Source organism: Crocodylus porosus, unplaced genomic scaffold (genome assembly GCF_001723895.1).
Source record: "Crocodylus porosus isolate Cpor-Errol unplaced genomic scaffold, CroPor_comp1, whole genome shotgun sequence".
NCBI classification, from domain to species: Eukaryota; Metazoa; Chordata; order Crocodylia; family Crocodylidae; genus Crocodylus; species Crocodylus porosus.
Window position 1 is genome coordinate 820,710 of NW_017728937.1, and position 26,454 is coordinate 847,163.

The 26,454-nt window shown below is 46.7% G+C and overlaps 1 protein-coding gene across 2 annotated transcripts; it reads left to right on the forward strand.

Annotated features, from left to right (window-relative positions):
* The first annotated feature begins 2,795 nt into the window (after positions 1–2,795).
* On the forward strand, positions 2,796–26,299 carry LOC109318154 (bestrophin-1-like). 2 transcript variants are annotated; one of them, XM_019547220.1, is made up of 10 exons: positions 2,796–3,129; positions 10,122–10,281; positions 13,446–13,540; positions 13,991–14,224; positions 17,452–17,606; positions 18,300–18,377; positions 21,443–21,595; positions 22,373–22,453; positions 23,582–23,733; positions 24,201–26,299. In XM_019547220.1, exons 2-10 carry the CDS (start codon positions 10,130–10,132, stop codon positions 25,396–25,398), a joined length of 2,298 nt encoding a protein of 765 aa, XP_019402765.1. In that variant the 5' UTR covers positions 2,796–3,129; positions 10,122–10,129; the 3' UTR covers positions 25,399–26,299. The 2 variants fall into 2 exon arrangements, with proteins under 2 accessions (XP_019402765.1, XP_019402766.1); XM_019547221.1 differs by lacking the exon at positions 2,796–3,129 and having other exon boundaries at positions 10,114–10,281.
* Positions 26,300–26,454: the final 155 nt, after the last annotated feature.

The following is a 26,454-nucleotide window of genomic DNA, read 5'->3' on the forward strand; positions in this document are numbered from 1 at the left end:
TTAAGAAGTTGGCTAACACCTCATGGAACTCATAACTGAACACAGATTTCTTGGGGTCCTGCCTGGTACTTTACCCACAACACTGCCTTTCCCTGGTTTTTACAAGGAGGGACGTAATGCAGTCCCAAAATGGACAGGATGTTTTGAAACAATGAAAACACCTCCCCACCTTAAGTGTAATCACCCACCCAAACACTGAAGTCTCATAGAGAACAATCAGTGTCCTGTCACCTTCCATATTTACCCTCAAGACTGATACTAAACTACAGAAGAAATAAGGGGAGGCCTCTCAGGACCCTCTGGGAACGGGCTGTGAGAACTGCACACAGGGAAATGAGTTATCACAGGCAGCTATTTTTCCATGAAGATTTTATGTTGAAGCTTGGTTTTCTTCTCTACTGGCAAATATAAAGAAGGGGGCCTTTTCATGACTGCACACATAATCCTTGCTAGAAGATTGTCACTGATCTCCTAGCTTCCAGGATCCATAAAGGTTTTATGAATATACTACCTCTGCCCATTAGAGGAATAGTCCTTTAGTTCAGGGGTGGGCAACCTGTGTCACCCGTGCCACTAGTGGCACAAGCCATCTCCCTTTGCAGCATGCAGCTGATTAGGGAGGGAGCAGGCAGCACAGTGGAGGATACAACAGAGAGCAGAAAGCAGAGCAGCAGATTGGGCAGGGAGCACAGGGAAGGGAGAAAAAAGCACAGCAGCGATTTGAGCAGGGGAAGGAGATTGGAGTGGCCCTCGGGAGGATGGGGGGCTTAAGCTGTGGTACACTTGCCAAAAAGGTCAGCCCCCACCACTTAAGCTCAAGCAGACATACATTTAAAGATCTGGGTCAGGCTCCCTGTTCATGAAGCCACAGTGCTTCTGGAGCTTGGAATTATCTTTTGTTCATAAACCCTTTCCTGAGAGAACAACATGGATGCCACACTGGCCAGTTTTCAGAGGCATTTCTATCTGAGCATGGATTTTCTCCCCTGCTGTCCGTTGCACAGAGGGAACATCAGACAGGAAGGGACCTCCTGGACTATCAATTCCAGGCCCTTATTATCACAGAGTCTTCCTTCCTTGAGACAGTGAAGCCTTCCTTCCTTGACACTCCGTTTGTTTTTTCACACAAGGAGGAAATGATGATGACTCCCTTACTGAGGGAACTTCATTACATAGATTCATAAACATTAGGGTAGGAACGGACCTCAGTAGGTCATCGAGTCTGACCCCCTGCCTTTGGCAGGAAAGAGCACTGGGGTCAGACGATGCCAGCTAGGTGCTTGTCTAGCCTCCTCTTAAAGACCCCTAAGGTAGGGGAGAACACCACCTCCCTTGGAAGCCAAGTCTAGATTCTGGCAACCCTAACTGTGAAGAAATTCTTTCTAATGTCCGACCTAGAAAAAACTTCTAAAAGTACATGGTTAACAGATGCCACTAAGACATATTCACCCCAATAGTCCTTTCCCCATAGGTGCAGCCACAAAAAGAGATCAGGGCACAGTACCACAGAGATGTACTCAGTGACTATGGAATGTGCAGGGCCCTGCATCTAAGGAAACATGGTCCTTCTACCTGAGAGCTTGCCACCCAAATCAGTCTGAGACAGCACATTTCAGACACAGATAGCAATTCAAATGCTGCAGAAATAGTAAGAGATGTGTATGGTGGGACAAGCTCACAAAGGTTAATGGGGTTGTCAACGGGGGACCCCTGTAGAAAGGTTTCAAGCAAAAGAAGTTTTTTTTAGACAGGCTTGAGGAAAGAGATGGAGGTGAACTCATACATAAAAGACAGCTTAGAAACAAGGAGAAAGTCCCAGAAAATCACTGGGCAGAGGGCAGGTGGGGAGGTGAGGTGAGATGCCAGCAGGGGGAGAAGTTGTGCAAGATTTTGAAGGTACAGGTAGAAAGCTTGAATTTGCTATGGAAGGCAAGAGGGCACATAGGGCAAGGACTTGTGTGTGATCAAATTCAAATTGAAAAATAATTTTAGCTCCAGAATTTTGTTTACACCAGAGGGAGAAAGGGGCAGCAAGATAAGCTCTAGGATGAGCAGAGAGGAGAGGACTGCACTGGACAAAGTTTGAGCTGACTCAGGAATGGATGAAGAAATGAGTGGTTGGGATAAAGACAGTGTTTAGAGATGTTAAAGAAGCAACAGGGCCAGCTGGATATGGCATCAGCGTGCTATATTTTAAGGTATGGGAAAAGACACAAAGAGCTGAGAGTGCCACTGGGATTGCAAACTGGGGAAAGGAGGCCAGGAGCAGTTATTAAGGGAAATAAAGAAGACAGGGAGAATGGAGAGCTTTAGGAACAATAGTGAGAAGTTCACTGTACCACATAGAGGTCAAGGTAATGGTGGAAAGAGCTGCTGGAGGGGCAAGATGGAGAAGAAAGACTAAACAAAGAGGAAGAGATGGGGGCTAAATGGTAGATTGGACATTACCAGCATGGTGACTGTAGATCATTGAGCAAACAGGGTCAGCCAGGGGCAGAGGATGAGATGAAGCAGGGAGGGGGTTGAGAAGGAACATGGATGAAGGAAAGGGGAATAAGAACCCACTGAAGACAACCCTGAATGAGCAGTTGTGAGATGGAACCAGAAAAGCAAAGAGCCATGAAACCCCAGGAGAGCAGAAGCCTTGAGGGTCCCAGGGAGAGTCATTTTACAGCATTTGTAGAAAATTCCTTCTGTGATTAATCTCCAGGGTTTTTGAGAAACCGTGACAAACAGAAAGGAGCCAAACAGGAAAGAATTAAGAGGGAAATGCTTCTCCTCTTGTGCCAGGAGTTAGCAGCAGCAGCCCGCCAGGCAGCCAGCCCTGCCTCCCCCTCCTCCAACCACCTCTATAAACACACAAGGCTTACTCAGAAGATTAGAAGGGAACAGGGCAAAAGACAAGAGTCTCTTTTGTAATGGGAGTGAGATTAAGGCATCAAGTGACCAGCTACAGCTCCCAAGGGAGTTTCAGGCTCCTTAGAGCCCTGGAACTTCATCAAGTTCAATCCCCCATGAGCCGAGGGAGCGGTGAGGCAAAGGAGGTGGCGTGTGCCACAGAGAACCCGGCCAGAACACATGCAAGACCAAACCTCCTAAGTCTGCAGTGCAGTCCAGGAGCTAGTGTCTGTAAGTACCTGCAGCCAGGGGTGTGGGCTTTATCACCAGGGCTAAAAGATTTCCTCTGGACTGCCAGTCTTGTCTATCTGAATACAGCATTTGTGGCAATTCTGCATGTATCTGTTGTGTGCCCTACATCTGTCTGTCTGTGATGAACTTATGATTGCTCTGGACTGGCCGTGCATGGTCTATTGGAGCTAGTTCATATCAGTTGGCGTGCAGGTGAGATTGTTATTTTAAGTGGAATGACCAGACTGATTGAGTGAGTAGTCAGGAGTGAATATGTGGGGGAAAGGGCAGGCAAGGTTCTTTGGGTAGCTGTGATATCTTTTATTAGACCAACTAAATAGCTGGAAAAAATGCTTTTTGCAGGCTTTCGGGCACAAGCACCCTTCTTCAAGCACTGGGGAAAATTTACCTTGCTTATTTAGAGACAAGGATTTTGGGGTGTGATATGATTTATTGAACCAGCTGTATAGCTGGAATAGAGTTAGACAAGCTTTTGAATGCAAAGCATTCTTCAGATCCGAGGAGAAAGGCAAGCACAGCTACAGCATCACTCTAACACTACCTTTCTTTTTTAGTCAGATGCCCAGGTATCTGCCTATGCAGTCAATGTAGGAAGTGATCCTAATATGCCAATCCCAACCCTAGTGAAGCTACTTCATATCACATCCCCAACTCTTCTCGCCTCCAGAAGAGAGCCAGCTACCTGGTTACATCCTGTGGCATTTCCAGAATAATAGGCAGGATATTCGAGAAACTGCCATAACTTCTTTTTAGCCAAGGGAAAAGGCACTGGAAAATGCCCCGTATCCTGTGCCTGTAACAGAGGAATTGAATGGAAGTGGGAAACGTCCATTATTTACATGGGAAAGAGCTGAAGTTTCCATGTTTGGTAAAAATTTATTCTGCATTTGAGTTATGTGATGAAGAGTCTCCCTGGGTGCTTTCAAGATGCAGAACACAGACATTCTAGCCAATATTTTGTAAGCTCCCCCCAAGATAGCTACGTGAGTATGCATACATTTCTGACATATGCCTTACATGTGTGCCAGTTCAACTACAGTTGAACTTTAGAAATTGCCCTTCCAAATCCAATACTCCATATAGAAAACTATACAAAGATTTAACACATACAATCAGTATTTAAAAACTAGGAGCCAACCACATGGCTGGCTAAAGCCTTGGTTGTGCGGGTGCCTAGTAAAACCACACGGGGTGAGATTTAGGGAATTGTTATTAAAGTGCAAGACAATGTTTTAACTGAAGCAGTAACAGTTATGAGAATGTTACTAATGTAGGTTATTATACATGTGGTCCTTGTAGGAAGGAAGGGCTGGTTGTTGGAGCAGGCAGCAAGGCAGACTTTATAGTTTTCCAGGTCCTCTGCTGAGGAGATTAGTTGAAGATGCTGGCATTTAGATTCATGCTTTCCCACATACGTGCAGTGCAGGGAAATCCTGAACAAGCTTATGCATTGGGCAAGATCCTCTTTTACCTGCAGATCATCCTATTCTGCCCTGCTCAAATCTCTCAAAAATATATTAACTGGGTATCAACTTAGCCCTAAGACAAAATCACACAGATCAGTGAGCATTACATTTGCATGAATGGATTTTCAGGACTCAAATAGGGTGTGATAGAATCACACCAGATACCTAAGACCACTTAGACATGTAATTGGTGGCATAGGATTTTGCCCATTGCCAGCGTATACAAGAATATATATATGTGCATGTGTGTATGCATACGCTCATGCACTGAAGCTAATAAATTTAGATGTGGAAAAAGCTAGTACTTACAGATTTGGATAGCTATTCATTATTCTGAAAAAAAAGTATCACCCTTCTACCTGTATAACTTGCATTATTCTGTCAGACAATGACTGAATGGCTACTTCTGTACACTATGTTTAAGGTGATGTAACTTATGATTAATAATAAATTACCGAGCATTATTCACACTAAAGGCTGTGCTCTAAACCGAGCCACTAGACAGCATCACTGCATTAGAAAAAACTGGAAGGACTTCCTTCACTGCCCTGAATATATTTTATCTCCCAGTATAATTGATTTCAGATTATTGTGATGTGAAATCTACTGTTAGAGAGATGATGCTGGAGTTGGACATCCTTCGTGTTCCAGGCATGTTCTGTCCTCCAGTGCTCAGCATGACATTAGGGGGCACTATGCTGTCTGAAACACTGTATATCATAACCTGGATGCAACACCCAGACAGAGCCTAAGGAAGTCTGTCACATGCAAGTGCTGGACAAATAAGTCAAAAAATGTCCAGGAGCCTCCTTCTGGATTAGTAAAAGACATTGTTTTGCTTGTATCTGTCCTTGCCCTTTCTGAGGTTACTTGCTAGGAATAAACTATGAACAAGGTTCCTGTTTGCAAAAAGAGACAGCTTTAAACTAAACTGATGGGCAGCAAGTTTTGAATATGTTTACCCTAAATATTCTTAATAAATTTCCGGTGCCAGGAGCTTGTATATATTACATATGTGCAGTCTAATTAACTAAGGATGAATTTTGATCATCAACATTGCCAGCAAGCTGCTCATGAACTGAGAGTGCTTTCTGGATGTAATTCACTGAATTATTTGAATGGCAAAGGTAAGGATGCCTTAGGGTGATACCTGTTTTTGAACCGACTGCATAGTTGAGATAGAGTTAGACAAACTTTCAGTTGCAGGATGTTCTTCTTACCTTATTCTTATTTGAATAGCAAGGAAATTCTAGAACGTCACAGCCAGCTCACATGTAATTCATAGATAGAAAAAGAGGTGACACTCAGCAAATGAGCTACAAGCTGTAAAGTACTCCCCAGTCTTTGTACGCTATGGCATGGTTGGACATATTTGCCCTCAAGCTGGGATATACTCTGTCCTCCAACTCCTCATCATGGCTCCAGGGACATGTTGGTGCTAGATGTTGGTGCTACCTTTAATGACCTAGTTCTTCCTCCCTCACTTCATGGCATAAGGGGCTCTGTACTGCAGCAAGTGCTGTCCTCCATAATATTGATGTGCACCTTCTTCCTGTACCCAAACGCAGCGTTAAGAGAACTGATGTTGTGACACTGCAGGCACTGCTCTTCACAAGTGACACTTGGAGGAATGTCCTTTTTTCTCCCCTGTATATTAATTGTTCTAATTTTTTCCTGAATTTCTAGAGCCCCGATCCAGAGCCCATTGAAATGAAGGGGAGTCATTCCACTGACTTAAATGGATTATAGTTGAGTTCTTCTGGTTCTTAGTACCAGTGAAAGTTTTCTGACAAGTAGCAGCAAGGAGTGCACTTTGGGCTGAAAGGATAGCTCAGCACTGCCTGTGCTTATTCAGGGGCTGATCCTTTATTTTTTTAAAGCCAGTGGACAGACTGATATCCTAGGCCCTACGCTGAGGGTAGCAGTCCAGTTCTCCTCTGCTTCATACTTTACTCCACAAAGGTCATGAAACCACCCCCAGCAAACAAAAAAAAAAGACAGTGAACTGAACAGTAAGTAACACAAATACCAGAAAGCTGTGAAGCACTGGCATTGGAAGATCAAAAATGGTCAGGCCTTTGAAGGAGGTGTCTGTCACCCAAAGAGTTGAGGAAATTTGCGGAAGAAGGAGACATTAACCACCGGCAACTTATAGTGCCCCTGTGTTTCAACCCTTACATGTTCCCATAGGACCAGTCATGCTGAAGGAGAAGGACTCTTTCAACAGCGGAGAAGGACTCTTTCAACAGCTGACATGCATGAAGTAGGATAGGGAAGATGATGGGGGTGGTTTCTTCCTTCACTGTCACACCTTGCCTTATTCTTCATCTCTTATCATCCTCACCCCCACTTGTTTTCATCAAAGAACTACAATTTTTTTTTAAGAAATGTTTTGTGTTCCCAGCCAAATCAGCCAAATCAAGTCCAAATCTCTGAGTCAGTCCAGAACCCTAAGTGGTCTTACAACCAGCAAATATCCTCCATCCCCACTAGGGGCTTCAGATATTTCCAAAGGCTTTAGGCAGGCATCCTACATGCAGGCCCGAGCCTGGAGGCTTGAGGTTTGAATGTTCCCAAGTTTCGCCTGCTTGCAGCCATGTGGCTGCAGGAGCAAGCTAGGGAGGGGCCTCCCATTTCCATAAAATGGGCTTTAAGCCCCACCACCTCAGCAGGTACTAAACCATGCCAAAGAACAGTTATCCCCAAGAGGGCTTAAGGAGAGCTGCCTTCTTAGATCCAGATACATGGTGTTTCCCCTGCCATCAAAGGACTACAATTCAAGAAGAGCTCTTGTCTGTGAGTGGGAATCTGCTTCCAAGGATCAACATGCTTTGCTGTTCTCTGCTGTGTTTAATCTATCACCATTAAGTCCTGGAAAGGAGCCCAAGCCTAATTTAAACACAGTCCCCCTCCCACATTTCCCTTTCCCTCATCCTCGCTCTCTCACCTTCCCTTCCCCTCCTCTACTTTCCTGCTCTCACTTGTTTGAGTGAGTCTCCAGCTTCCCCACTTTTTACTCGACATTCTTCATCTCTTATCAATGTTTCTCTCGTCCTTCGTAGCCACCTTTTTTCCCCTTTCTTTCTCACTTCTCTCCCCATCTCCTTTCTCTTCCCTTTATCCTACCTTCTCTTCCATAAATCATGTCCACGGGTCTCTGCACCTTCTTCTTTGGAGTCTGTGTTAAGATATTATTCCCTCTGCCAGGAGCTGTCAGTCGTCCATGCGCTGGGCCGGTGCCTCGGGCACTCTGCCTCAGCCCAACCAGGAGGTGCAGTTTTTTCTCTCAGTCTTGTTCCCATCTGCAAAGATTTTAAGTTAGTTCTGTCTCCTCTCTCAGGGATCCTCACAGAGTACCTGCACAGAGCAGGGAATAAACTGTGAAGCCCTTCACTTCTAGATGACAGTTTAAGCCCAGCCCAAGCCACTTAGTAGCTGAACAATGATATTACGCAGAGGAGACTGCTTTGAGGTCTGTTGATGTGAGTCAGTGCTCCCAGTCAGGTGCTGTAGGAAAAACCAGGATTCAAACCTAGTTCAGTTGGATTGACACAACACCTTATTTGATTAATGACAGAGAGGATCTAATAACTATACCACACACAAGCTATAAAACTAAATGACAGAAAAGACTCCTTCCCAGTATTCAGTAAATGAACTATCACAAAAGTCCTAGTATATGTTAGCTGCAGGAGTGTCCCCTCACCAATGCAGGCAGGAAGCGACTCAGTCTTTGCAGCCTTCACTGGCCATGGATCCATGCCTGATCACCAGGAGTGATCACTGGGAGTGATCAGCTGGGTGCAGGTTACAATGCTGCAGTGATTTCACTTTCTCTCCTGGATTGCACACTTTCCTGGCAACTCTGTTTCATTCTTATACTGTTTATTGTATAGCTTCAAAGCATTCCTTCTTGATAGATAGTCGATTAAAGTCCAAACAAAGCAGGTAGAGAGGGACCACCACATTACAATTGCTAACTGCTTGGATCCTGTTTTGGGTCGTCTAGTTGTGAAACTTGTTTTTCCAAGCTTTTGATCAGTCTGGAGGTTACACTTTAGTCAAATGGGATGGATCTTCATTGACTGAATGCAATAGCTTAGGGCATTGATCACAGGACACTGTCTTGGGTAGTTGTTTTAACAATGAGGCAGAACTCAAAATAGTCTGCACCGGTGATGGTCTATGGAGACATTTGCAAAACCTCAGACAGACACTGAATGCCTGTTCTGAGAAATATGCCTTAATTGAGGAAGGATGTGTCAACAAGGAGGATACAGTCACGTAGGGATATGCCGTTATTTATGAATAGTTTCACATAATAAAACATTAGTTACATTTGCAACTAGCACAGGAGATGAAATCAGTTGGGACTGGTTTATTTTGCATGGTCTCAGGCACGATCTTGCATTCTTGTGCAAGATACACTGTTATTTTAATTTGGTCATTTAAATTTCATGTGTAGGTCCAGCCAAGCTTTCTGAGTCATCAGTAAGGACCTGGAAAAGGAGGGATGGAAAGATAAAGCTGGCAAATCCCTTCCCATCTTTGTGGCAAACTGGATTGTGCTGGTAACTGTGGGGAGAAGCTCTTTACAAATGCCAGGGATTTCACAGAGGAAAGGGCCTGAGCACTCCTTTCAGTAAGACTTGGACACATGATGATCATTCTCCTCCTCATCACCAACATTCTCTCTTCTCTTTATCAGGCATCACAAATATGGCCGGACTCTACGCTCTGCTATAGTTCTCACTTATGGGTTAGGTTGCTAGCTAGAGATCTATCATACAAGACCCACCCGATCCAGAATTCTTGCACGCATTGTAAGGACATTTGAGGATTCCTTTGAAAAGAAATATGAAAAATTGCATTTTTTTGTTTGTTTGTTTGCTTTGATTTTTTTAGCAAGGTTCATCCTTCCTGAAATGGAAGATCCAGAGGTGCCACAGGCATTCAAGTACTGAGCCCTTGGGCATGGTATAAACACTAAGATCACAAAAGCATAGACAGACAGCTAGATAGTTAGATCAGAGAGCTAGAGCTACTATCTGTTCTCTACTGGGTTGGACTTCTAGAGTCATCTAAGCAGACTAAGGCAGTTAAGCCCAATTCTTTTCCACCCTGCTCAAGTCCCAGAAAAAAACTGTTCATAGCAAAAGTGGGGGCCTCCTCCTCACTGCTTTTTTGCAACTCGGTCCTAATACCAAGATGATAATATGTTGCAAAAGGGATACATTAGTGGATTTTCAGGGACTCAGGTTGAGTGGAAAGTAATCATATGTGAGTGCTTAAATTCACTGTAAGGCACTCAATGGTTGGGATAGGAGCTGTTCTCCCAAGTGTCTCTTTCTCAATAGCATCCCTGTAATGCACAGAAATTCATTATTAGCTCACTCAGATCCACCATCTGAAGGATTTGCTGTAGCCCTCCAGGCCTGCCCCTGCCTCCATCCCCTTGGTAAACTGCCTGATAATCTGAGCTTGTGTCTATTCTGTTTCTAACAGGATCTGTGATGACAGTGACATACACAAATCGTGTGGCTAATGCCCGCCTGGGCACTTTCTCGCAGCTCCTGCTCCAATGGAAAGGGAGTATCTACAAACTCCTCTACTGTGAATTCCTCATCTTCATCACTCTCTACTTCACCATCAGTCTCATTTACAGGTAAGCTTCATCTTTCACCCAGGCCTTCAGATATCTTTCCTGATTCTGCCTGTCATTACCATGGCTGACTGGGCTGTGTAGAATAAAAAATAATTATATGGGCAAAAAGGAACGGAGCAAGAAACTTTTAAAATATATCCTGGCTGTATGAAGCAGTATCAGATTACACAAGAGGGGAGACCTGCTTCCTGGATCCACATAGAGTTCAAGAGAGGAAACGACACCTGTCAAGGGGTGGGGCTACCCATGAGGCCCTCAACAGCTTACTGAAACTCAGTAGGCGGCCCTCCACCCAAAATAATTGCCTGCCCCGGTTTACCATCTAATGGCTCTTCCAAGTCAGTGGGGGTAGAGTTTTCTCCCAGTTCCTAGTGAAACATACATGAGATGACCATTTTCACAGAAGAAGGGTGGTTACTCCTTGGTGGGACAGCGAATAATCATCCCCAGAAGAGCAGTTCCTGGATCCATGCATGTAAACAAACAGGCTATACATACACAGGGGCTACCCCATCCCCCAGCAGGGTGGTTTCCCTGAATCTGGGTGTGAGGGTTCAGTTGGGATATAGGCGGGACAACTAGGATGTCAGAGGATGGGGGTACAAATTACTAGATCAACAGGTTGGGGCCTGGTTTGGTGGAGTAGGGAGTGTGGGACCCAGGTCCACAGGAGCTGGAAGGGGAGATCCAAGAGACATAGTCTGAGACATAAGCTGAGGTCAGGAGCCAGGGGTCAGAGAGTTGGTGCCAGGTTCCAGGCAGAATCTGATATCAGGGTCAAGGAAGCCAAGCTGAGTCAGGATACGAGGGAAACTAGAGAGAGCAGAGCCAGCACCGAGCTTCAGGGGAGATCAAAGATCAGGGTCAGGAGAGACAAAGCTGGGATCAGAAGTCAGGAGAACCAGAGAGAACAATGAATGCAAGGCTTGCTAGAATAGACTGAGGCTTTGTCAAGGCATGCTTGCAGCCTGATGCTGTAGGTGTGTTTACAAGGGGTGAGTGGTGCTTTTGGCAGCCAATCCAGCTGCAGAGAACTGGGGCAGTTACTTTAATCAGGGATCAGTGACAGGTGTGGTAGCTCAGGTGTTCAGCCCACCCAAGCAAGGCATGTGCAATCAGAGGCCCTGACACTGGGTATTGGGACTGTAGCAGGATGGGCCTCAAGGGTGGCCATAATGCCCCCTGGTGGAAGCCTTAGTCCTGCCCTGCTCTGACTAGCCTCTCAGGGTCTCACCCTGCTGTTTCACCTGCCACACTTTGATGGAAATAATACAAAGGGGAGGCTGCCTTCAAAGCCTGGTGAGCTCTGGGTGCTCTTTTTCTATATTCTGTCCTCCTTGGGCTCCAATTGACCTGGCTGATTTGGGGCTCTGACCCCATCATGTACTGCCTGTTGGCCTTCGGGCTCTGAACCCCTTGCCTTCAATCACACTGGGGCTCTGACCCCCCTCAACACCAGCTCTCCCTGCAGGGCTCCAACTTCTATTGATACTAGCTCTCTATGTGGGGACCAGACCCCTCTGGCCTAATGGTTTTATAGGATAAAATTATGGTCTCCATGCTCCCTTACAGCCCTTCCTATGCCTTGCAGGTTTTACATTGTCCACATTTTTTGTAAAGGCCTCAGGCCAAATTCTGGCTGCAGGCTTCCACTTGTTCAAACTTTCTCAGACTTAGCACTTCATTGTTGATAACACTAGGCTCAAGGCTTTCATCCCTCTCAGCCTCTCTATTTCTTGTTCTCTGGGCCCTTGGCCCCATTTCACACATTGTCCCAGCACCTGGAGTCTTGGATCCCTGCAAGGCTGCTTGCACTCTCTGTGCCAACCCCCTGTGGTCCCTGACCCTTCCTGGGCTATGTGCTGGGTGCTTCTTGGGCACTCCTGTGGTTTCCTTACCACCTCTATCAGCCAAACCCAGTTCTCTGCCAGTTATTGATAAACCCCTTCTGAGTCTCTCTGGGTCCCAGCCACCTCCCACCCTTTGGCTGCTGGCTCTTTGCCACTCCCTTCTGTTACAGCCCAGGCCAGCAGGAGTTCTGCTCCCAGTGGGAGTCAGGGCCAGACTGAGCAACCTGGTTGAGGTGCCAGGTGTTTTCTACACTGGGATCCACCTCTTTTGAGTCCCATGGCCTTGCCCTTGAACAGAGGTTTCTAATTAACACAGTACTCAACCTGCCCTCAGGTGTTGTGGCCAGTGCCATAGCAATGAAGTTTGGTGCCTGGGGCAACCTGCAGCAACAGCCCGCTCTTGCCCCGCACAGAGATTCGGGGGGCACATGCCCCCCCATGATTGCCCAGGAGTGCATGCAGCAGCAGGAGCTGTCCTTCCCCTGTCCTCATGCCCCTCCAAATGAGTAGCTCATGGCTCAGTCCCATGTGCCGCCCCATCCGGGCAGTGTCTGTTGGCACCCCTTCACTTCAGCGTCCAGGATGGTTGCCCCACTCGCCCCCCTCATTATGGCACTGGTTGTGGATTAAACTACTGAGCTGCAGCCACTGCTTTCTCCCTTACTGCATTTCTCTCCTACTGTTGTTCCCTGGCTGCTTGTTCTTCTGCAGCTGGTCTCTGCCCAGCTTTCTGCTGCCTACTGGTTTGTCATGGAGTCTTTAGAGGGAGGGGGACATCTCTCTTTCTTATGTGGAAAGTCAGTGAGCTCTTATAACTTAAGTGAAGGTGTGTCTCTGTAGTGCTGAGCCCAGAAAACAGCTCTGATGTACACAGAAGATGTACCTGTCCACCTTGCCATCATTAGAGACTGTATGGGAATGCCATCCCATTTGAATGGGAAATGCTGCAACAGAGGTTTTGGATGATTTTAACCTCATGGTAGTGCTCAACCCAGCTCAGCAGCACTTCTCTAACATCAAACAGCAAGGCTCTCCTAAGTGAGATATTTACATACTGCCCATCAAACCAGACAATTGCTCATTTGCCACAAAAATAAGTCCTGAGCTGGGTGATTTCTTTTGGCAGGTGTCCTGGACAGGATGGCATCATGTGGTGTCACCTACAGTGACATTTCCTTGTTTGATCAGGAGCATGTTTCCCTTGGAAAGACCCAGGTTTGCTTTACTCAGGAGACTCCCACACAGGCAGGGCCAAAGAGGGCAGTCTTCTGCACAGCTTACAACCAGAACTGTGCCCCTGTGTCCCCTTTTCAGGCTGATCCTGAATGAAAGCCAAAGGCTGATGTTTGAGAAGCTGGCTCTGTATTGCAACAACTACGCTGAGCTGATCCCTGTGTCCTTCGTACTGGGTAAGGAGCTTCACTTAGAAACACAGGGCTGGGAGAATGAAGGGATGCTTTCTCTTACTCCCCTGACACTGTTCTGTAGGATACTGGGATGGTGGGGCAGGAGTTCCCCTGTCCTTCTTTTAGAAAGGCCTCCAAAGAGGGTGCTCCCTCTCTGATCACTTCTGTGAAACATGACACAGGTGTTCCCAGCAGACAGCATTTTTTCTTTGTATGCTAGAGATATTTAGGGCTTTGCTCGAGGGCAGGAGACCTAGACTCTGAATGCCAGCAGCACCCACCCTGTTGGAAGATTCCTAAGAGAAAGGCCCCTTTCTGCATGCCACTGAACATGCCTGACAAGATCCTTGCAATGAAGCCTCTCATGCTTATGTAGACAAATAGATTTCTCCCCCTAACTCTGCCATGTCAGGTGGACATCTGGATGGGCTAACTTGGCCAATTCCACTCCAGGTTTCTACGTGACCCTAGTGGTATCTCGCTGGTGGGCACAGTATGAGAGCATCCCTTGGCCTGACCGCATCATGAACTTGGTCTCCTGTAACGTGGATGGACAGGATGAGTATGGACGCCTCCTGCGGCGTACAATGATGCGCTACAGCAACCTGTGCAGTGTGCTGATTCTCCGCTCTGTCAGCACTGCTGTCTACAAGCGCTTCCCAAGTATGGAACATATCGTGAGAGCAGGTAGGTACCAGCAGCTTCCTTCTGGTGTCATCATCCAGAGGACAGACCATAGTCTTGGGAGTGCAGCTGACTGAAGTGTGTGAAAAATGACTGTGTGGCTCATAAAACAAATGAAGATGCTCACTAGAACGCCTGTGACTCAAAAAGTTAGGGTTGGGTGAGTGGTTAGTGAAACCCAAAACAACCTGCTTGCCCTCCACAAGAAGTTGAACTGCTAACCATTTGGGGGCCTCGGTATGAAATCTCTTTTCTAAGCACAATTCATTTTTCCCTTTTTACACACACATTTGTCATTGTACAGCTGGTGGGGTTCACACAGATTAATTCCACAGCACAAGAGTATACTAACTTATCATTGCAGGATTCCTGATATATTCATAGCAGCGAGCTCTGGTTCGTTACTGTAAGGTTGCCAAGGGGCACTGGATCACCCTCATTCTTGCACCCACTTAAGTCAGTGGCTAAACATCCAATGGCCATGTTGCCCAAAATCTGTTAGTGGATACTTGCTCATGAATTCTGAGCTTTGCTGAGAAGATGAAGGGAACCTCAATGCAAGGGGTCAACAAAACCAGCCAGAGGCTGAACAATAGGACTTAAATGCACACCTGCAGTGTGGTGCATTTTACTGGAAGTCAGAGTAACTATTGCATATATTTATGCATTGGTGGGGAGGGGGAAGAGGGGGCATTACTCTTGCAGAGATGGTAGACTGGCAGCTAGCGATGTAGATGCTGTCAGAAAGAAAATACACATTAAATGAAGAATGGAAGAAATACAGAAAGACAGATCAGAATTTTGACCTGCTAACTTCCATACTAGTAAGGCTCAAAGGCAGCTTCAGCTCATTCCAGACTTGTTTCTCAGGTGTTGGTGCTATCTAGTGGCCACTGAAAGTCAGTGCTTTTCAGTAAACTGCCTACATTTTCCACCTCCTTTCCTATACACAAGGGATTGGCAAGATTTTTGGGCAGAGTACCAAAAATACCCTCAACCTTGACTTGTAAGAGGTTGGTATGCCAAGGGTGGAAAGAGGGGGAGCCGTGAGGGGCCTGACCTTTGTTGTGGCAGCACAGTCCCAGCCCCTTCCCTGAGATGTACATGCCAAAGCAAAATGCCTTTGCGTGCTGTGCTGTGACATGAATGCCAGGGGTTCCCTACCTCTGCTCTAGGCAAGTGTATTATATATGGATTTCTTTTGTCAATCCGACAGTGAGGACCTTGAATATAAAGTTTCATTTTAACATGGAGCAGCTAATAGTAAGGGGAGTTCTGATGGCAGCTTGGGTATAGAAAACCCCAGGAAACAGTGATGTGGTCATTAGTTTCATCTCTTTTTAAGGTCAGTTTGAGTATTTTGATTTAAACTGAATGGGACCAATAGAGAGGGGGTGTGCTGAGGATCAGAAAGGAAGTGATGCAGCTGTGTCAAAACCATCTCTCATACCAACTATGTTACCTTAAGCAAGTCAGCACTTCTCAGTGCCCCATTTTTATTTTCCATCTGCAGTTTCCCCAAAGGAGATTACAATGCTTCTCATTGTGAGTGTTTAGTTGTGTACAGTATTTGTGCAGCATTGTTTTTGGAGGCACTCGTGGGTAGAATGCCCTCTGTTTTTTTCCTCGTCAAAGAGCATGCTTGCTTGATGTGAATAACCCATTTATCTAGCATTGTCCCCCAAGCCTTCCAATTAAAAAATATCTTTTTTCAGAGCATCATTGAGAGCCATCCCTGGGACAGAGAAAGGGAGAAGCACCCCAGGCTTCAGGATTTACACTGCCTGGGAGAGCTCTGTATGTACCTGAGACCTAGACCACCTTCACTGGGTAAACAGAGTAATTGTAAGCTACTCAGGAGAATGCTGTAATTTCACAGCACTGGCCTTGCTATTGTCCTGATCCTCTGCTCTAAACACCTGGTAAAATCTGAATCCTTCATGCACCACCAGGTGTTGCATACTGTATAAAAAGGCTCTGTCATTCATGTCCATAGTGCTGTTTGCAACCTAGTGTGTCTAGAATTTTTTTTTTACAAGGAGAGGCTCTAAGCCTCGAGGGCCTGCAAACAACTTTTCAGCCAGTCCTGCGTCTTGGTCCTGTCCTGCTTGCAGACGTCTCAGGATCACTGAAGTACACAAGCTTTCCCACCTTGCCAAGGGCAGACCTCAGAGAAGGACTTCACAAAATACCCAGTCCTTAAAGATATTCAGGCTGGAAATACCCTAACCCAGGGCTGTCCAACTGGCAGGGATTAACTTGTGGCCTCTGGGCACCCACCCAGTGGCCACTTCTCTCCATTGCTCTTACTGTTGTGATGGCTGGGGTCTGGGCTCACACTCCCCTGTCTGGCTTCTTCTTCACCTGCCCCAGTGGGACAGTATGGTATGATGCAGCCTGTAATGTGAGGGGAGGCGAGGGCCTGGGAGCTCAGAGTGGGGATTAGGAAGCCCACATATTGCTGTGGAACCAGAGATGCCTGTGGCCCCACTAGTGGAGTTCATGCAGCATACAGCCCTCAGCTGCTTAGAAATTGGACAAGCCTGCCCTAACCCATGGGCAGCACCTCCTCCTGTACTGGGTAGGTCAAAGGCAAAGAGCCAGCAGGCTAATGTGGTTAAAGCACACAGTTTGTATAGCCAAAGGCACACAAGAAGGTGATGTGGCTAACACCACACTTTCTCTCTTTGAATCCCCAGTCTGAAAAGCAAGGTATGCAGTCTGAAAAGAAAGGTGGTGGAATCTCCATCCATGGAGGTTTTTAAGACCCAGTTAGACAAAACCCTGGCTGGGATGATCTAGTTGGAGATGGTCCTGCCTTGAGCTGGAGGTTGGACTAGATGACCTCCTGAGGTCCCTTCTAACCCTAATTTGCTATGATTCTATGATCCCTATAGCTAGGTCAACTGGAGGTAGTCTATGGCATAAATTGAGAGCAGGTCTTGAACTCCTGCCTCCAGAGGCATAGCAAGACACCTTAACTGCCATAACTATCCTGGCAGGGATCAGGCAGGCCTAGGAATTGCAGAACTTCCTTGACACCGTGAGACCTTCTCTCAAGTGTGGGTCCCAGAACAACAATTTGCTTTGCTTGTATTTTAGGGTGCACACCCCTGGCTTCCTTCTCACAAGAGCCTGGGTTTTTCTTCATGTGTCATTGAGGAGGAGGGGCTATGGCTTCCTGTTGTCCTTGCTCTCCCACTCATTCACATCTCTTCTTGCCCACATAGGCCTTATGACACCAGAGGAACACAAGAAGTTTGAGAGCCTGCATTCCCCCCACAACAAGTTTTGGATCCCATGCGTGTGGTTCTCAAACCTGGCTGTGAAGGCGCGGAATGAGGGCAGGATCCGGGACAACATGCTCCTCCAGGGCATCCTCAATGTGAGTCCTGGAAAGAGCGAGTGCGGGGATCTGAGAGCAAGCAGCCCTGTCCTCCTTCCTGTGTGCAGCTAAGGGTATTGCTGCTGGTCAGGGTGAAATGGGGCTTATGGAAGAGCCTAAAAAGAGCCTATCACATCCCATTATGCATCCACTCCTGTGTGCCAATGAATGGCAGGAAACCAAATCCCTCTCCCCCTGAGGAGATATGGCGTGGATGGAGGTAAAGGATTTTCCAGGGCTTTGTATGGTTAGCTAGTTCAGCAGGGGCATGAGGGAGCCCAGGCACATAGCAATGAAGAGATGTGGCTTTCCTCTCACTTCTGTTGCTTCACAATGATGTAGCTCCACTGACCCAAGGGAAGCCACTTCAGATCTGTACCAGTATGAGGGGAGAATTAAGCCATGAGTCCCTGTCCCATCGCCAGGAGACAATGTCTTCCTCTAGGACAAGCCTGATATCCCACTGTTTCTCTACTGTGATGATGGAAATGATGGATGCCCAGGACTAAAAAAATCAAATGACTTCCCCCCTGTACTTGGGAGATGTGTTTGGGCATGGTTAAGATCCTCTGAGAGGAACAGTACAGGGTGAAAAGTACATGGGGTGGGCTAATATGACGTGACTGCTCTGGGAAGGGAAACAAGATCTATGGTAAATGGCCCAGTCCTTTTCTATTGTTTCTTACTTGTCAGGAACTAAATACTTTGCGAAGCCAGTGTGGAAGGCTCTACGGATATGACTGGATCAGCATCCCCCTGGTCTACACTCAGGTGAGAGCACGCACTCAGTGTATTCACTGTTCTGATCCTGCCTTTCTGCCCCACAGTTTTGTGGGAAATGACTAAAACCAGAGAACTGACATGCTGAGGAACCGGCCAGATTCTTTGAAACATACAGGAATCCCCCATACCTATGCACAGACTCCAGAGTACATACCCCACAGGCATATAGACTTCTCTATATATCACATATACACCCATACATACATATCTTAACATGAACCCCAAATAGACATCCCGTGACAAATAGAAATATTTATGGATGGACTCCTAGGTGCACATTCCTTGTGCACCCATACATGGATTCCAACATACCCACCTAAATACTCACATTCATATCTCCACATTACCATCCCCACACACATTCCCACACATCTTCTTTGGGAATCCCTCAGTCAAGAATGATTGGATTGTCTTCCATGAGTGTCTTATCTGCGGGTCCAAAGATGGCTGACAAAGCTGATCTGGGATCAAAAAACTCTGTTGCAACTTGGGCACATGTTTCCATGCTGAGTGGGTGGCTCCAGCTTCTTGATTCACGACACACTGTTTCTGCAGCTTCCACTTTTCCATCTTCTGTTGTCGTCATAAGGTTTCCAAGTACTGAGATCCTTCCAACCTATTTTTCCTCCATTTGGGGCAGTCCTGGGCAATAGTCTCCCATGAGTTGATGTCAATGCTGTATTTTTTTCAAACTGGCCCTGAGGACATCCTTGAAGTGCTTTTTCTGCTCTCCTCTTGAGCATATGCCTTGGGTGAGCTGGGACAATAAAACTTGATTCAGGCGTCTGGAGTCAGACATCCAGGTGGTGTGGCTGGCCCAGTGAAGTTGATGTCAAATGGCCATATATACACACAGAACCACACACAACCATATAGATCTCCAAATAGGCAGCCCCACATATACAGCTGAAGTGCTTGTGTATTTCAGCATAAACATCCATCCAACGTGCATGCACACATACACACACCCACAACCCCTTCTGTTCCTCATATACCTGGCATGCAATCCACACATAAGCACAAGTGCACATGTTCTTTTCTGGTTAACCAATGTGTCCCCACACACAGTACACACAAATGTACTTTATATGTTCATGTGCATGTGCACACCTCTACATATATGCACTCCAAAGCCTGTTTCCTCAGGTTGTAAGTGAACCAGGCTCTTCCCTCCTAACTATGCTGACAATGAGAACACTGCTTTCAAGCTGCTGGAGAATTCAGCATGGGTTGAACTGGGAGGTGCCTCCTATGTTCCCTGTGGCAGGGAGAGCTGTTTATCTGAGTAAGACACACTAGGCCTTTTAACCATTCAAGAGCTTCCTGGCCTCAGGCCCAGGATAGACACTGTGGCAGGAGCCCCCTCCTTTGTCTTGTACAGTCCAGTTACTCAGGTAATGCTCACTGCTGATGTGAAACAAGGAACTAGGTGACAATAAAGGAGGAATATATTAGGAGCCCAAGCAAAACAGAGCCTCCTGGAAACCAGGGGCCAAGACAAGAGAATGTCAGTCACACAGTCACAACTGTGTCTTAGGTGGTCACATCATGTGAGACAACACTGGGTCACCCCTTCTCATGCTCACCTGCACCGTGTGCCTTGCACTAGCAGAGCCAGCTCCTCCCAGCATTCTGCCCAGGGGTTGCCTAGGTGTCCTTGAACACTGTCACAGCCTTCTGCACAGAGCAGTGTGTGGAGATTCAGCTAATGATGGCACAAGGCCAGGAGCAAGTTAGCGGTGGGTCCTTGGAAGCCAAGATACAATGTGGACTAAGTCTGCTTTGCTGAGCTTGCACTGAACTGGGTTGCCTAGCTGGGGGGAAGGTTACCAGCTCTGGGAGGATGAGTCTATCCATGGGGGAGTCTCAACATTTACCATGGAAGCAGCTCTCTTTGCTTCCATCCTCCTGCAAAGGGAGTTCCAACAGGTAGCCGTAGCCATAATCCCTGACCCAAGGTCCTGCTCTCCTTGCACTGGGTGTATCAGGTTAGATGTCCTTCTTTATACTGCAGGGCACTGCCATCCCAAGCAGGGTGCATGTTATATGGCATCCTTGGCACCACAGGCCACAGAGAGGTGGCAGGTGCTGTGCTGCCCACTTATAAGCCTCATGGCATTTGGTGCTTCCCTGAAAGCCCTGCTTCTGGGTTCTGCATGGCAGCTGCTATTTTAATTACACAAAAGAAAAAAAGCCCCAGTCCTCATGGTAACAGGGAAAAGCTTGGAAAAAAGACTATTTATTAGTCTTTCAATATTATTTCAAGATTATTTCCAAGAGGGAAAATGGATTTTTTTGAAGTTGTCTTATTTTATCTCATGTTTTTTGTGCCAAGATCACAGTTTTGGGGAGACTTGCTCATGATTTGATGAATGTTCAGGGTTTACAACACTACAGGCATTCTCTATGTCCAAACTGGGAATTTTAAGGGACTCTTTCAGCTGGTCTATACTGGTTTCCATTGGCTTCAGCTAATGACCAGAAGCAGAAGTCCAAGGATCTGGGGGGGCAGCCTGTAGTGGTGGGCTCATTTGACCCTACAAAGTCTTGTTTTCTAAACCTATTGCTCTGTAGGGAAACAGTTGTCAGACAGCCAGCGGCTTTGCTGTGCAACTGTGGGGAGGGCATTCAGCAGTTGCATGCCTCAGCTTCCTCACCTGCCCTTCTCAGGGTATTCTGAGACTTCTTTTCCTATGTGCTTTGTGATCCTTGCCAGGGAGGAGCAAAGCACTTGCACGACTGTCCCTGATTTATCTCTCCCCTGTAGTTATATGCTCATTTAAGAAACAGCACTGAGATTAAATGCAAGGTACATGAGGAAGGAGTGGGGGTTACATATGAAAACCTCAGCAGAAAGGCAGCTCTGTGCATAGAGACACTGTCCTTTGTAAACACTAACCCTAGCAAGGCTACTGGGTGAGCAGTTCTGAAGAGCTTCTCAGCTCAAAGGTTGGTGAGGTCAGAAGGCTGGTAAGGTCAAAAGGAATTGGGGAGAAGCAAGCTGGGAACTTATGCCTGCCTCTACTTGTTTTCTGCTGCCTCCATCCCCACAGGTGGTCACAGTGGCTGTTTATAGCTTCTTCCTGGCCTGTCTGATTGGCCGGCAGTTCCTGGACCCAGCCAAGGCCTATCCTGGCCATGAGCTGGATCTTTTTGTGCCTGTCTTCACTCTCTTGCAGTTCTTCTTCTATGCTGGCTGGTTAAAGGTAAGTCTAAGGACATGCAGTCTGACCCGCAAAAACACTTCTTTCTTCCTGGGAAGCCTGGAATTGATTCCCAGTCCCAGGCAGAAGTTTCTCAAACTGCCTTGAAGGTCGCGCACTGGATTTAATGACCATAGCTCCAAGCTGCTGTGAAACAGCCCCCATTCGAGTGCCAGTGCGTAGCTTGCTCTCTGTAGGCCAGCTGAGGCTGGGGACAATGCTGAAGTCTCCCCTGTGTCTGAGTGCTCCTCCCCCTGCAAAAAAATCTTAGCTTCAGCCCCTAAACTAGCTGGGCCTGAGCAGCTGGGACAGGGAGCTTCCTTAGTTCAGATTGGGAGTAGTCTGCAGCAGTGGACCATTGCTCCAGCTTGGGATGGTCTGTGGCAGGAAGCTCTGCTGGCACATCTGGAGGGTGGTCTGAAGCATTGACTGCACTGGCTTTGCACAGCATTGCCTTGTGGCCACCCCTAAGTCTGAATCCAGAGACTGCAGTGACCGATGAGAGAGACTTAGCTGTAAGGCTGTTAGGCAGAACAGAGTAAAAAGCAAATGTATACCTTACCATAAATTCCCCTAGCAGTTGCTGGACTATTAACACATCCTTTTTAACTCCCACAACACTGCTGATTCGAAACAGTAATGTCAGTTTAAATACATAGCCATTTATTTCCAAGGTTCAGCCCAGCCCTAGTTCTGGGGCCCAGTAAACCCATGGGTCCCCTCTCAGGGAGGGGAATCCAAGCCTCATCAATGACCCTTGCCATTGCTGTCACTGCATAGGTGGCTGAGCAGCTCATCAACCCATTTGGAGAAGATGACGATGACTTTGAAACCAACTGGCTCATTGACAGGAACCTGCAGGTAACTGCGGGACCTGATGTCCCACACAACACAGCTTTTAGAGAGATGAGGGCAGCACCTGGCAGCTCAGGAGGTTTCCAGACACCAGGAGGGAGGCCATGGGTGCGCTGTCCATGTAGCATCTCTTCCCTGTCACTCTTCCATCATGCAAGGGTGACAAAGACAGCAGGTCTTGAGGCCTGGGTTTCTTCTTTTCTCTTTTGCTGAAGGGAGTAGGGTCAATGGCTTGATACTGTAATAAAGTAGGTTTATATTGGATATTAGGAGAAAAATATTGTTAGAACATTAAGGCAGTAGAATAGACTGCCAAGGGAAGTTGTGGACTCTCCATCACTGGAAGTGTTCAAGAGGTTGGACAGCCACTGGTAGTGGATGATATAGGTGTAGCCATGTCTATGTTCTACTATGGGTATTTCCCATGCTTGGGGACTTTGCTGGTTGCCCCCTCCCCTGCTTTCTGCTACATGTGTCAGGATATTTTTAAGCCTTTCTCAGGGGCATTGTATGTTGGCTGCAGCCACAGCTGAGGATTTTGACTGGAGTGTGCCAGTGCTCCTGCTGGGACTTAATGCTGGAGGTTCCTGGCTAGGTCTTGCCCCTTTGCACCCCATGATCAGATTGATATGGACTGTGGGGGTTTTTGCATTCCTCTGTAGCAATGGATCTCTTAGGTGTATGTTAATGACTGCCTATAGAGCCAGGATGTTGGCTACCGTGGTCCCCGTGCTTTACCTATAGCAGGTTAGGGTGTTATGTCTTGTGTTGCATCAGGGTGGTAGTTTTATGAAGGGTTTAGATTATGGATTTGCATACAGTGGTTTGGATAAGGATGATTCTGCCTCAGGCAAAGGGATGGACTAGATAACCTCTGGAGGACCAACTCTTCCAGCCCTATTTTTCTGTAAATCTATGACATCATAAGAAAACAAACTGGCAACTCTCAATCCACGTATCAAACCCAGTGCTTATCCACTTTGCTCTCATGGTACATTCCTACCCTACTCCTTTGCCATATCAGACTGAGCTCTTTGGGGCAGCGTGCAAGTTCCCTTTGTTGTCAGTGATAAGCCATGAACAATTACAACATTACTCCCCTTGAGTCTGACACTCCCATCACCCCCATTACAGGTCTCCCTTCTGGCTGTGGATGAAATGCACCAGGATCTTCCCATTTTGGAGAAGGACCTATACTGGAATGATTCTGACCCTCAGCCACCTTACACCACAGCCACCGCTGAGTACAAGCGGCCATCATTCCTTGGCTCAACCTTTAACATCAGGTGAGTGAAGCTAACGGCCACTAAGTGAAATGACCAGTGGCATCCAGGTACACACTGGACTTTACACAAGGCAGTGCAGTACAAGAGTAGTAGATTTCCTTTCCTTTGGATGACAGTGCTTTCAGATCCTCACTTTGGTGTGGAATCACAATAAGAGACTGCATCTGTATTGCCCTGGGAGAAACGTTCACCATTCTCAGTCACGAAGCACTTGTGGTCATGTTCTACCTCCTGTTGTGTGCAATGACCCCTCTTCCTGTCTGTAGCCTGAGATTCCCAGTTCAAGGTCCTGCTATTGCATTTTATGGTAGCATAGTGGAGGGGATAAAGTTTCCCCAAGTTTGCCTCCCAGCCCCAGATCTTAACTGACCCCTACTTGGTATTCTGCCCCCACCCCATGAGAGGAAAACCCTATATTGCATTCTCAGTGAATTACTGTGTATAGCAGCCTGTTTTGCTTCCCCCAGCATGCAGAAAGAAGAGATGGAATTCCAGCCACTGGAGCAAATTAAAGAGAATGAAGAGGCAAACCACTCTACCCCACTGCTGGGCCATCTGGGCCGCTTCCTAGGTGTCCGCTCACCCAGTTTCTCTAGGTCCTCTTCCCCAATGAACCTACTACGCAGGAGGAATGACCCCACATCTCCCTTCCCTCATTATTTTTACCAAGATGTTGGCAAACATGGAAGCCCCCACAGTGCCAGTCAGCACAGGGGAGACTTCTCCCATCCAAGTTCCAGCTCTCATGACCAGTGGGACGAAGACAGGAAACTGAGAGAGTTTGAGGCCTTCATTTCAACCCCCTTCTTCGAGAGACCTGGATTCTACAGTGCTCCACAAACACCCATCAGCTCTATCCCAATGATCTTTCCCTCCAGACGACCAGGCCGCAAGAAGCCCCCTGCTCTCTCCAGCATTGCTGCATGCTCAGCTTCTCTGAGAGACAATTTTGCCAACCCTTCACCTTCAAGAGCTAGTGACATGGACAGAAGCCAAAGTTCCCTTGGTTCTGGAGTTAAGGAAACTTTTGTTTGGCCAACAGAGCGAGGCAGAGCCTGGGACTCCCTGGTGGTGACAGTAGAGGAAGAAAGGAACAATCTGAACAGCAAAAATAAAGAGGCTGGCCCTATTAGGAGTCCAGTTCAGTCGACCACATCAGAAAGCCCCCAATTTCCTTTCATAGCAGAATCTCCAGACTGGGAAAAGCAGGATGGCTTCAAGAGCCTGAAGAGCGTGAAAGGCTGCCGACATCCCTGGCTGACTCTGGAGAACATGGCACCAGTTGGCACCCCAAACTCAGATCACCCCAGCTCCTTTCACACACCCAATGGTAATAGCCCCCTTTGCTTTTCTTTCACACCAATGACCTCCCCTATGCTTGAGAGATCATCCATCAGAAATACTGGCACTATTTCAGTCCCAAGCTCAGATGATGCACCTAGTGCCCCAGACCAGGCTTCCGGGGAGTTGCCTGGGACTACAAGAGATATAACAAGTGAAAGTGCAAGTGCTCAATACCCCAAGGAGCAGAAGAGTGCGGAAAGCCCCTCCCCTAATGACTCCGGCATTTCTTTAGCAGATGGTGACTTTGTGGGTCTGATGGAAGTGATAATGGAAACTGGGGAGAACGTTTCTGATGAAGAGAAAGCAGAGAGGTACAGCTAACAGCAGAGAGCAAACCAGCTCATTCTAACTGCTGAAATACCTCCTCTGCTGACAATTTGAATTGCCTTTACATCCAGCTATATTGGTGCTCAACATCATTACAGGTTTATACAGAAAAAGTACAGAACCATACCATACACTGGCAAAGAGCTTCAGTACCCAAATGACAGACTGAACCCCCAGGACTAGACTCACCAGCACTCGCCCTACTGCAGTAGAGCTAATGAGAACTATTCCCAGAACATCAGTACTAACAGCATAAGAAAATCCTGCTATGATTCTAAGTGTGATTTTTTTTTAAAATTACATTTTTCATAAATAGCAAGCCCCTAGGAATGAAGAATAATTGATATGGCATCCACCTGTGAAGAATGTGAGCATGTGAGGATTAAAACTAATATATTTGCTAAGTGCACCTGCAAACATTCACTGCATTATAAAACCCACAACACAATTCAGTCTTACTAATGCCTGTCAAAAGACCAGATGCAGAAACAACCTTTAAGGGGGTACATGCAATTGTAATGAAACATGATAAATTTTAAGAGAAAAAAAATATTTCAATAGTCAGAGGCATATTATTTGCAATATGAATTTAAGATGCATTAGCAAAACTGAAGGTAGTTTATGACTTTGGGATTCAAATAAAAAAGGGGGATTAAGCAGAGTAGCAGCTGAACAGAGAACAGAAAGGGCTGTGACATTGACTGCAGAGTGCAACCATTTCTTCTTTCCAAAATTTTTACTCATTCACTATTCATCCCTATACAACTACTGAGTCATTGTGTTAGCATTTGAGGTGGCAACTAGAGATACTTGGAGGATAACTATTAAAAAATGGGGGAGTGGGGAACTTGGCATATGAATGAGCTACATATTCCAGCGTGCAACCTGACAAAAAGAAGTAAAAGCTGCAGGTGTTTCATTTTCTCATTCTTGTTCAGAGACATGAGCAGCAAACCAAACAGACTACAGCAAATGGACACAGATGCAGCAGGGCAGGAAGTCTTGGAAGGTTAGCAACTGACTGAACTCTATAGCCTATTATTAACTCTT

Excerpts from the sequence above, each read along its gene's own strand:
- LOC109318154 (XM_019547220.1), top strand. The coding sequence starts at position 10,130 with ATGACAGTGACATACACAAATCGTGTGGCTAATGCCCGCCTGGGCACT. Across the intron at positions 14,225-17,451 it reads GGAACATATCGTGAGAGCAG|GCCTTATGACACCAGAGGAA; the intron begins GTAGGTACCAGC and ends TTGCCCACATAG. Across the intron at positions 23,734-24,200 it reads GGCTCAACCTTTAACATCAG|CATGCAGAAAGAAGAGATGG; the intron begins GTGAGTGAAGCT and ends TGCTTCCCCCAG.